We start from the raw sequence: 12,972 nt of genomic DNA, 5'->3' as shown, positions 1-12,972 counted from the left end.
ACACGTGAGAGACCAGATCAACTGCTAAAACTCTTTCATAAATTGCTGTAGTTTGCTTATGGGTCACGTTTTCATATATTGGGGGGGTGGCATGGCATGCACTTGCGCTCGGGGCATATGAATTTCAACAATCAAAGAGCTGAGTCGATGCCATTAGGCGCACTCTAGTGCCGTCACTTGGAGGATCTTACGTTGTACCTTTGACTCTTTGCCGTGTCAACTGTGACAAGTGGCCCAGTCAGACGAGATTAAACCTAAATTAGCGCAAGTCCGAGCGTTCCCTCTTGACGTCTTTTACCAAATAAGCCCTCCTTCATTCGCCTACTCAAAGCGTTGGTAGAGGGGCATCTTGGTCCGGTTGGTGGAAATTAGGAGAGTGGCAGTCTGCCTGCCAATTTGAACCCCGTAAATTACAAGAAATGTGGGGCCGATGCATATCCGATGGGCTGCCGGCTGACCGAGCCCAATCAAAATCGTAACCGAAAAAAGGGTCCCTATGTCTCCATTCTTTTGACCTCTTCCTGTTTTGTTTCCTTTATTACTCCGATTCCATCGCTCCCCACCTCTCATTCCTTTTGCTTTTCCTCGTCTTCCTCCTCTACCATGCTTCCGTTAGTCTGTTAAGATTTTTTTTATTTGTTGGTTTTTCTTCGGTTTTCGTCAAAGACAAAATGGAATCGACCCAAATCCAATCGGAAAATGCAAGGGACTCGGCAGAAGAGATGATCAATCCGGGACAGCTTGAAACAAATCCCGACGGAAATGGTTCTGTTTTCAAGGAGAATGATCGGGCAGAAGAAGGTCATGTGGATAAACTGACTTCAGAGTCCGCAGAATTCTCCGATATAGAGATCCAGCCTGAGAAGAGGGAATTACTACACCCAGAAGACGATGCACAACTAGAAGAAAAATATCGGGAAGACATCAGACAAACAACGTCTTCTGTGCCCGAAGAATCTGGCCCCGACTCGCATGGTTTGAATAATGTGAAGGACGACGTTAAGATTATCCAACCTCATACGCAGCTCCCTAGGCCAGAGGCCCCCCCAGGGCTTTCGAGTTCAAACGGCCCCGTATCTTTTCAACGGTCGCAGTCTTTGTCCGTGGACATGCCGTCGATCGGGAAGCTCATCCGCGAGAGGAGCAACAGCCTTTCGTCGGCGATCGTGAAACGACTGTCTTCTCTGAAAGAAAGCAACAACAACAGCAGCAACAACGCGGACGATTCGAAGAAGGGACCAAACTCGGGCGACGTGACCGAGTTCAATCTCTCGGGGCTGAAGGTGATCGTCAAGGTCAAGAACGACTTGGAACTCAAAGGCCGAATCAGCTTTTTCTCGAGGTCCAATTGCCGGGATTGCACTGCGGTCCGAAGGTTCTTCTGCGAGAAGGGACTGAAATTCATTGAAATCAACATCGACGTGTACCCTCAGAGAGAGAAGGAGCTCATCGAGAGGACTGGGAGCTCGTCCGTACCGCAAATATTCTTCAACGAGAAACTGTTTGGGGTTTGGTGGCGTTGAACTCACTGAGAAACAGTGGCGGATTTGACAGGAGGTTGAAGGAGATGCTTGGTAGCAAATGTCCCGATGACGCGCCTGCACCGCCAGTTTACGGATTTGATGATACCGAGGACGAACAGACGGACGAGATGATCGGGATCGTCCGGGTTTTGCGGCAGAGACTGCCCATTCAGGACCGTCTGATGAAGATGAAGCTCGTTAAAAACTGTTTCTCTGGGAGCGAGATGGTGGAGGTGCTGATTCAGCACTTGGACTGTGGTCGCAGGAAGGTATGTACACGCATACACGATCTTTTTTGTTCTGTTTTTGATCACCTGCATCTCAATGCATCATATTCAATGGTCTCTCTCGCTCACGATCTCATACATCTGTTGGTGACCGTAGATAAATTATTTTGACTTGCTTGATGAGCTTCCATATCATTAAAAATAAAATTAATTGGCTTTATTTAGAAAGAAGTCGCTGACCTGCTAGACTCTCTAAAAGTATTACTATTAAAGGGCATCATAAAATGATAATCATCCTCTATATCTATGGAGGAAAGTGTAGAAGGACGATTATGCCCGTGACCTTTTTTTGGGAGACCAAGAAAATGTGTTTTGTATAGGTGACATTAATGATGAGGACTCTTGAGGGAGAATAAGGACTTACGATATAATAATTTTTACAATATTTTATATAATTATATTTTAGATAGAGGTATTTTTATAAAATATCTTATAAAAGTAATATCATTTTATAAAAATATCATCATTTTATAACATTATTATGCAATGTATTTTGTGTATATCATTATTCAATTATGTCTGATTTTAATAGATTTTCAGTGATCGTTGCTGCATGGAGATTATTAGTTGTGAATCCTGCTAAATATGGAATTAATTCGAGTCCAATTACTGGTTAAATAGTAAATTTAGTGGGTGCTATTTATTGCATAAAAGTCTTAATTTTAGAGCCTTACTAGGTACAAATGATTTGAGAGAATAAAAAATAAAAAAACAATAATTTTGAGACAAGAAGAAGGTTTTCTAATCATTTCCGTCTTTACTTTATACCATTTCATTAAATAGATGTTTTACATTTCAACAGAAACTCACTTGCAAAAAAATTTTTCTTTAATTTTATGATTGTTCGGATCTTCATATTTAAACTTACTATCGGGATGGCACATTAATTTTGAATTGTCTATTGGATATTGATAAAATTCAAACCATATGGGGAACTGAAGTTACGGTTTGCCGGTTTTTTTTAAAATCACAATGTCAACCCAACCCAACGAGTTATGGTATGATTTCCCTAAAAAGCTTTGATTGCCTGAAAACCCATTAATATATGTTTGAGGATCCCGAACACTTTCAAATTTTGGCTCCTCCCCGAGATTTATGGTTGAAAGGTTATAAAAGGTTGGCTCCTCACCACCCATCCCATTAAAGCGCTCGTTACATAGTTTTCATGGGGCTAATTTCCTGGCCCCAAATACAACTTTCTTACTTCAAATTGAGGTTTTACTGTTTTTTTTTTTTTTTTTTTGGAGTTTTTAATATGGAGTTTTGCTTCTTAGGTTAGACGTTTTTTAGATTTTTATTAATTAATTTAAACCAAATTTTAACACGTGGACAATGATTAACATATGTCGAAAAGATTACAAAAAATAAGTAGTTTAAAAAATGATTTAACAATTACAGATATATTTAAAACTACAAGAATAAACAAATCCAAATATAAAATAAATTTATTTAAAAAAAACAGAAAATAAAATAAATAATTAAAAATGTACAAGAAAACATAAAATATAAAATATACAAAATTAAAGAATAATTAAAAATTTTACAGTAAAGAATTTAAGAAACTAAAAAGATAAAATTCAAGATAAATGTAGCCAGTTTTTTTTTTTAATCCAAAAATAAAAAGAAAAAAGAAAAAGATGAAGCCAAAAAGAATTCAAAACTAGAAGATAAAAATTTCTTTAAGCATAAATGGAATAAGTTTTGCTAGCAATTCTGAATTTGATTTAGGCTTGTTTAGCTATTCTGAAAATTAGTATTTGCTGAATACTAGGAAATGATTTTTCGTTAACACCAAATGCCTATACTCAAGTTATATGTGATTGACTTTCATTTTCTTCTAAAGATAAATCTTACAGATAGCATTAAAAAATTGGTGATTAGCTGGTTTTTGAGGGACTCACTTTATTTGTTCCTTTTACTTATCTTTTCTAGCATGACATACGGCTGCTTTATTTGTTGTTATTATTATTTTTTATTTTTTGGGAGTCTTGGGGTGATGCTGGTAAAAGTGTTGTTAAGCGCAAAGTGTGAAGAGGCTTGGCAGCGCTTCGCTTACCAAAAGTGAAGCTCATTTACAAAAGAAGGCGCTTATTTTGTTGCTTTATGTGAGCTCTCAAAAATTTTTTTTAAAAAAAAAAAAAATCTTTTATCATTTTTTAAAACAATATAAAATATCAGTCCATGACCTATAAAATGATGTAAACAAATATTATGAAGTATTTAGTTGATATTGAAGATCATTTCCGTACCACGGTGAAATGTTATATGTGATTTATATGATTTGAATACGATATAATAGTTCAAGATGGCTTTCTAGATGATTTATATTTGATTATTTATGTTAGCATAGAAGCGGCCAATGCCAACAATTCATGAGCTTTTTTAGTCATGGCCCTTTTGGAATATTTTGATTCAACCATGCACTTTTATTTGATTATGGCTATGAAATATCATAAAGGTGTATATATAGCAATGCACAATAGAATTATGCAAAATGCTGCCAAATTTTATGTAAATTAGAAGAGTACTTGATTGCCTTCTTGCATAATACTCTCATAAATTGAGTTAATAGGCTAAACATAGTAAGATCTTGCCTTTTAAACCTTCTTTTCATTGTATTTTATCAGTTTTTGTTATTATATATCAATTTTAAAAATGTACGCTTTACTTCAATTAGGCGCTGCTTTGGCCCTAGGCTCAAATGGCATTTGCACTTGAACACAACTACTGCTCTCACCAACACTGGTTGGGGGTGGTGCGTATTCTGAAAAGATCATCTTTTTTCCAACATGCTAGATGTGATTTGTAATCCTACATGTACAGTAGCATTCTTTTGTTTTTCGTTTCAGCATAGGTAGGCTGGGTTTGCCTAAACTAAATTTTATAGGCCACAACTTTTAGGGTTCACTTGATTTTGAAAAGGTACAAGAGATGCAGATTTTCAGGCTCCCTGCTTCTTATGTTTTTATCCCTGGCCTCAGAGGCCAGAATACCTACCCAAACTGTGCACTGTACTCTTCATGTAGATTTGTAATGTATTGAATAAACTGCAGAAAACATCCTTCATGCTATAGATTTGGTATTCTTTAAGCTATAGTAGGTCTGGAAACCTTAGCTGCCGCAGACACAAGTGCTTCCGATGCTGGGGACATCAAGGAGTACATGCACTATGGTGAATTGTGCAATAGTCATTGATTTTTTTTCCCGAGTGCATTCTCTGTTGAACTCTAAATCTTTTATTCATACACTTGCCACGCTGATCATTTCTCTGAAAAAATATAAAAATAGAAAAAAGAAAAAGAAAAGAAGAAAAACAGTTTGGATTATCCTTAAGTTGTCTCTCTTACATGGATATATACCGGATTGTGTATGACCCAAATGCAGGCTGTTGACATTGGAAAGCAACTGGCCAAAAAACATTTCATCAATCATGTGTTTGGGTAAGAATATCTGCATTAAGTGAAAATAAGTATTATAGTTTACGTTTTTATCCTTCACTGTTTTCATTATTGGTACTTATTTATGTAGGGAAAATGACTTTGAAGATGGGAACCATTTTTATCGTTTCCTTGAGCACGAACCCTTTATTCCTAAATGCTTCAATTTCCGAGGATTTGTAAACGACTGCGAGCCCAAGCCTGCAGCTATGATTGGCCAAAGGCTAAACAAGATCATGTCTGCCATTCTGGAGTCATATTCGTCCCATGACAGGCAGCATGTTGATTATGTGGGTATCAGCAACAGTGAGGAATTTCGGAGGTACACTTGATACTCCTGATTTACTTTATTCCATCTACAACTGCACTTTATGTTCCAGCAATTTATGGAGCAATCACATTATCTTGACTTCTGATTTCAAATTAGGACTGCTGGGACGTTTCTTCCCTTTTCTAGCAATTTGAAGTCTGTTTTTACCATTGCTTCCCCTGTGGGGTATCCTTCCCCAAACCACCAACCACTGAAACAGAGAAGAAAACTTTTACTTAACACTAGAATGCTCTGCAAAACCTGTTTCGTCCCCCTATCTTGTGTGTTTTGCTTGGTATCATTGTCCAGAAATGACCAAGATGGCTGATCTTTAAGCCTATACTACTGCTTGATGGAGATCTAATGGACTAGTAGAAAATGGGAGATTCATGAATCATGCAAAAGAAGGGGTGGGGGCTTGTATACAATTTAAATATGAATAATGCTACATGTACTTATAATTTTACGTACAAGACTCATTTTGTTAGTTTTCTTTTGAAATTCAAATTTTAAATTTTAAATTTCATAATTTTCAGCATATTAATAGCTAACACGTGGATAAATAAGTTTTTTGTAAGTTTTTTTTAAGTGCGTTTAGCATTTTTCAGTAAATCTACACAATGGTCAATCTGTGGAGTATAAGCAGAAAAAGTTGGTCAAAAAGTCTAGACGGAAATTATTACCCTAAATCGAAAATTCTTTGGTCCCTTCATTTCATTCAGGTATGTTAGCATAACTGCATAAAAATATTCAAGACGTAGTGTGCTTTTAATACCAGTGCCCATAAAACAATTTATCAATAAGCCATGATAAGAGTTTCTTCTTTGAAGGCGATGGCTTAGGTTGTGTCAGCTACCATGCAATCCTTATGAAGTACTTAAAGTTGTTGCTTATTTATCGAATCATGTACAATTTAAATAATTTTATATTCTATAATTTGTTGTTTTTACTTTCTAAATGCAGGTATGTAAATTTGGCTCGAGAACTTCACCGGGTGAACTTCGTAGCTCTCTCTGAAAATGAAAAGCTAGCCTTCTTTTTGAACCTGTACAATGCCATGGTCATCCATGCAGTAATAAGGATAGGGTGTCCAGAGGGTGTAATTGATAGGAGATTCTTTTTTTCCGATTTCCTATACGTAGTCGGAGGGCAGCCCTATTCCCTCAATACAATTAACCATGGGATCCTCAGAAACAACAGGAGAGCCCCATACACCTTTGTCAAGCCCTTTGGAACTGGAGACAAACGTTTGGAGGTAAATAGTTTTAACTTGGGTCACTTATGAAATACATGCGACTTATATGTTAGTCTCTTCTTCCGTAAATGATGTTATTGTTTTCGGAAAAAAATGCACATACTTTGTTTAAACTCATGAATAAATCTCTTTGAAGAAAAGGCCTTAAACTAATACCTAATTTTCATTCACTCCCAAACTATGAAGAAAATGTAATATACCCAATTTTCCTAAAAGTCGATACCCCTTTAAGTTAAAAAAATTATTTATTTTTTAAAAAATTCCATGTTTTATGTTGATTTTTTATTTTTTATATTTTTTATTTGCAAAGAGCTATTAATTTTGATCTTTTGTTTTTTCAAAAACACAATCTCAAGGATATATGCCAAATTTTGAAGGAGTGGCAGATTATAAATTTTGGTAGTTTAAAGGGATTATTGTAAAAATTGAAAGTTTAGGTGATTGCAAATTAGTTTGAGGGAGATTCGAGTATTTTCTCCTTCTAGTTTTGTCAGGATGACTTTAGGATGCAACATTAAGGTTATGTTTGAGTAGTATGTGATCTCAGATGATTTGTAAATAGTAGTGAAAAAGTGATGATAAAATATTGAATAGTAGTAAAAAGTAGATGGAAAGTAATGATAAAATATTGAATAATAGTGTAGTGATCCCACTACCCAAACACAGTATACTATAGTACTAAAGTAACGACTCTCTCTCTCTCTCTTGAATCTAATGACAGGCCTGGACTTTTTAAGGAAATAAAACTTGAATACTTCAGAAACCAGTTTTTCTCTCCCACGAAGCATAAATTATGTGACAAGATGATTGAATTAGTTTCTTGAATTCAGAGATTTGATGGCGGATAAAACTGCAAAGTTGCTAACCATAGTCAATAAAATTTCAGTTTGCTCTTTCCAAATTTAATCCATTGGTCCACTTTGGGCTTTGTAATGGGACAAGGTCAAGCCCAACAGTGAGGTTCTTCTCACCCCAAGGAGTTGAAGCCGAATTGAGATGCGCCACAAGAGAGTTCTTCCAGGCTGGTGGAATGGAGGTGGACTTAGAGAAGAGAACTGTTTATCTCACTCGAATTATTAAGTGGTGAGTGCTCAAGTGCATATACCTATTTTCCCATTCAGATTTTTTCTTTTTATACTGTTGAACCAGAAGGCAAATATGCCAGTTATATAGGACTATATTGATTCCTTAACATTGGATTTTCGCACCCTTTATAATACATTCCCTGCAGGTGCAATGTGGATTTTGGAAATGAGAAACAAATACTGAAGTGGATCCTCAATTACTTGGATGCAACAAAAGCAGGTCTTTTGACACATCTTTTGGGGGATGGGGGCCCTGTATATATTGTGTACCAAGACTATAATTGGTCACTCAACTCTTGAACATCCATCCCTTCTTGGCCATTGTTTGGACATCAAAAAGTAATTTTTGACACGTTTTGATTTGATTTGATTCGATTAGATTCCAACCTGGCTTGGCAAGGGAGATATATTGTATATAATGCCTAGATTTGATACCTTTGGTCATTAAATGAACTAGTTTCATGATGCAAAATAAGATAAACTTGCATTTTTCCATGCATTACTAGCCATTTACTAATTCCTTCCCAATCAATCTTTGTGGCCAAGTAAAATGTGTGGGGTCAAGTTAAAGTCAGAACATCTTGGAACTCTACTCAGCTTGGGGACAAAGCTTATAGCGTGTAAATGGGTTGACTTTGTTTGGTTGAGTGGTGTAAGTTCGTGATGATACTCGGTTGATGTTAGGTTCACTATTACTCTTGTGGATGTGTAAGATAGTGCAGCGCTTGTCCCTACACTAGTTTGAGCTGAGCCATGTGTGATGGTGTATGTTAACATGGCAACGGCTACCTCAACAGAAATCCCTTGGGTTGATTCGAGAATGAAATCTGCACATAACGTATTGCATATACTTCCATCCGAAACATGTCCAGACAATTCTCCGGTGTCCATTGAGAATTGCGATGATATAATCTCATCAGCATATGCTGATATAATGTTGTGGCATTCGCTTATTTATATTTGAGGGATTATGCCACGTTGGATAATGGTTGCTACTCATCATCTGCTTGGGGCTCATCATCTGACCCATTGTTTGTGTCCATCTGGTACTCATACCCGCCTGACCTATTTCCTTCATCCATTCTGCAGTTTGAAAACCAATTCGCCCAAGTACATTCTTTCATTTGCATGATTAAAACATAAATTCATTTATTGGTTATAACAGTGAATATTAACAAAATTGTATCAATTATAGACAACTTATATCGATCAATTATATCAGTCATATACCAGGTTTCATCCCGCAGGAATAATCCATCAATAAATTGATATAGTTCATAAACAACAGATACAACAAATTGCATAAGGTAGACTCAAGAGCGAACCTAAATTTTTTAGGAAAGACGTCGATCCTGTCGAACTTTAGAACCTCTTTTCAATGTCACAGTGAGTGAATGAGAGAGAGAGAGAGGTGCTCGCTTTCTTGCTCTTGGTGTGTTGTTGTGATGAGCTGCGTTCTAAGGAATTTTTTCCTCAAGCAAAACTAATGTTCTGGAATTTGGGAACTTATTTTTGGCATGGACAACTCGTTTTTACATAAGCATCAATTTGAGCCTCTTTATTTCTTTCTCCTAAGTTGTTGGCATGAATTTAATTACGTCAGGGTTAGAATACCAAACTCCATAATGCGCAAAAAAATATAGAACTTCACATGGTAAATGTATCTGGTAAAGATGCACACTGACACATAATAGTTTGTCATATTTATTTCAACTTTAAATACACACAGGATTGATCTAATGGAGATCTTGCAGGTATGCTCCAAAGGATTATGTAATAGGTGGGTGGATTTATTAGGTAATGGGTCTTGGTACTCATGAATTCGGTCAAAGATGAGTGGGGTCATGCTCTTTAAGTAGGCCAAGGTAATAAATTATTAGGAGCTAGCTGCATTACAACACCTACGTACACTTGTAGCTAGTCGGCCAGCTTGAGATTAAAAAGGAAGAGAAAAAGGGTCAAGAGTACTATGACATTGAAAAGAGGTTTTAAAGTTCGACAGCATCAACGTCTTTTTTAAAAAATCTAGGTTCGCTCGAGTCTACATTATGCAATTTGTTGTATCCGTTGTTTAGGAACTATATCAATTTGTGGATTGATTATATTCCTGCGGGATAAAACCTACTAAATGATTGATATAATTGACCGATATAAGCTGTCTATAATTGATACAATTTTGTTAATATTCATTGTTATAATCAATAAATGAATTTATACCTACTCATGCAAATGGAGGAATGTACTTGAGCTAATTGTTTTTTCAAACTGCAGAATGGACGAAGGGAAGTGGGCCAGACGGGTATGAATACCAGATGGACGCAAACAATGGGTCAGATGATGAGCCCCAAATGGAGGGAAACAACTCCTTCAATGAGGGTGCATCAAGTAGCAACCCTTATCCAGCGATGGAGGAATACCAACAATGGTAGAGGCATAATCCCTCAGATATAAATAACCTAGTCGTTCTTATTGCCGCTGCAAAACATGAATCCGATGTGCCAGCGGTTGAGTGAATGCCGCAGCATGATATCGGTATACGCAGACGAAATTATATCATTGCAATTCTCAATAGACACCCGGAAAATTGTCTGGACATGTTTCAAATGGAAATATATGCATTCCAAACGATATGCAATACGTTACGAGCGGATGTCATTCTCGAATCAACTCGAAGGGTTTCCGTTAAGAAAGTCGCCGTGTTTGCATACACCATCGCAAATGGCTCAGCTTAATGGGTCACAAACGACCGATTTCGACATTCGATTGAAACTGTTAATCAACATGTTACGAAGTTATGTGTGTACTATGTCGCCTAGCTCCTCAAGTGATTGTCAATACACAAAGTGATGGGGTGTCACCTTAAATTCTCGACAATCCTAGACATTATCAATGATTTAAGGTAACAAATTCTTTCTCGAAATTAATACTATTCTAGATATGTGGTTGACACTGTCGCAGTGTGCTCTCACTCAATGACTATACATGCAGAAATAACATTAGCTTATATATGTGCAGAAATGTTATAGTGCAATCGACGAGACTTTTATCGACGCAGTGGTGCCCGCGCAGATATCTAATGCATATATAACTCGACATCATCGAGTTAGCCATAATGTTCTTGCAGCGAGTGATTTCAATATGATGTTTATATTCATATACTCTGGGTGGGAGGGCACTACCCACAATGCTCGAGTATTTATGGATGCGTTGAGTCGTGTAGACATGTTTCCCATGGCCTCCTAAGGGTAACTATTTGTACGTAATTAATTTCTGGACAAATGGTATTCCGTAATTTTTAAACAAAATATTATTAATGGCATGTTTATATTTTTCAAGTGTATATTACTTAGTAGATTCTGCATTTCCATGTATTCATAAATTTATGCTGTCATATTCGAGGGGTGCAATATCACAAGTTTGAACATCACGAAAATTGTTCATTCCAAGGATACCATAACCACTTCAATTATCGGTATTTTTCCCTACGTAATGTTATTAAGAGGACATTTGGAGTTCTAAAGAAACGCTTTAAGATATTACGATACATGAATGAGTACAAGTATTGGATGTTGTGTCATGCATAATATTATTCGTAACACTACAGGGAATGATAAATATTTTGGTACATTTACGAATCTAGATCACTATTAGGGGCAGGCCGTTGCAGATCATCCGGAGCATCTGTTGCATTTTCCTAATATGTCATCTGCATCTGCACAAGCCATGGCAGGAACAAGGGACTCAATCGCACTTAGAATGTGAGCGAATATGAGTGAGAGTTGATTTTTATATTAAATTCGATAGTATTTTATGACTCTAATTGGCAAAAGCCAGATGTTTTATAAAAAGTTATTAGCTTTATATTGTTACAAGAGAAGATTTTTTATTCGCGAACATGTTTCTTGTTTTATTGAATTTATATTGAAGTTGGGTGAAAATAGATGATGAAGAAGGAAATTGACTTTTGTTGCTTATATTAGTACACTAGCAATAAAAAATTTAATTATATTGCAAGGAGCATGAGGATCTCGTATTAAAAAAAAAATTAAAAAATTTGATTTCTTTAACAAGTTTGAAATTAAATAATTTTAATATTCTCGAATAATTTTGGATGAAACAAATTGTTGTTTTTAATTTCTAATTCTTAAAATAATTTCAATTGGATTTAATTAAATAACTCTTCGAGTGCCAAAAAATTTCCAAAGAACGTATCTGTGTTTAAAAAAAATATAGTGAAAATTTGCATTGAGGTAGGGGTGCCTAAATGGCTTTACCATTGAAGCGACCTGCTTGTTGGGCCTCACTATCTTACCCATATTGGGCCATCTCTTGGACTTCTTATTGGGCCTCATCTATAGCCTCTTTCTTCAAAAGTTGGATTTATCATAAAACTAGGTTTGAGTCTTCCTCATATCCTTGTAAGATTCATTGTATGCTATAGTTCATTTCTAAGCCCAATGATCCAAGAATTTTCCAAATATATATCTCAAGTAGTGGAAATCATTAAACTAAAATCTCGTTTGCATTCAAAATTCATCTAAATTCATCTCATCTTATCATTACAACTTTCTCAAATTCTCACACAAAATATACTAAACAATTCAACTTTTTCAAATCCCAAAACAACTTTCTCAAATTTTCATACAAAATATAATAAATAATTTATTTTTTATTCTACTATTCACAAACCATCTCAACTCATCTCTGAATCCAAACCACTCCTAAATCCTAACTCAAATATTCAAAAAGATTTTTCCATATGGCCTCTATTGCCAAAATCCCAATGTCTTCTTGGTCTTTTTGCATGATTTGGTGGGGTGTTAACTGTTATATCATTCCCCTCTTAAAAGAAGATGTCGTCCTCGAAATTGGAGAGTGTCATATAGGTGAGTAGATATATATAATACACACACACATATACATGGGAATAGAGTTTACCTAAAAGGCTAAGGTTCTGTATTGGTTGGGGAGTCGGTTGCGGGTGAATCAACTTCATCATCTTCCGACACTTCCGTCCTAGGAAAAATACATGAGTTCTTCTTCAAGTTGGTCATAATACATATTTATCTGTTCCT

At 36.0% G+C, this 12,972-nt stretch overlaps 1 protein-coding gene across 1 annotated transcript; it reads left to right on the top strand.

The window, feature by feature from the left end:
* Positions 1 to 428: 428 nt before the first annotated feature.
* Positions 429 to 8,396, top strand: LOC121256111. Its single transcript, XM_041156760.1, is given in 7 exon segments — positions 429 to 1,503; positions 1,506 to 1,792; positions 5,195 to 5,250; positions 5,339 to 5,569; positions 6,521 to 6,812; positions 7,699 to 7,895; positions 8,044 to 8,396. Coding segments are annotated over 7 exon segments (2,049 nt in total). The 5' UTR covers positions 429 to 671; the 3' UTR covers positions 8,198 to 8,396.
* The last annotated feature ends 4,576 nt before the right edge of the window (positions 8,397 to 12,972 follow it).

Source organism: Juglans microcarpa x Juglans regia, chromosome 3D, assembly GCF_004785595.1.
Source record: "Juglans microcarpa x Juglans regia isolate MS1-56 chromosome 3D, Jm3101_v1.0, whole genome shotgun sequence".
NCBI lineage: Eukaryota > Viridiplantae > Streptophyta > Magnoliopsida > Fagales > Juglandaceae > Juglans > Juglans microcarpa x Juglans regia.
Note: the sequence above shows the minus strand (reverse complement) of the source record. Positions and strands in the feature narration are given on the sequence as shown.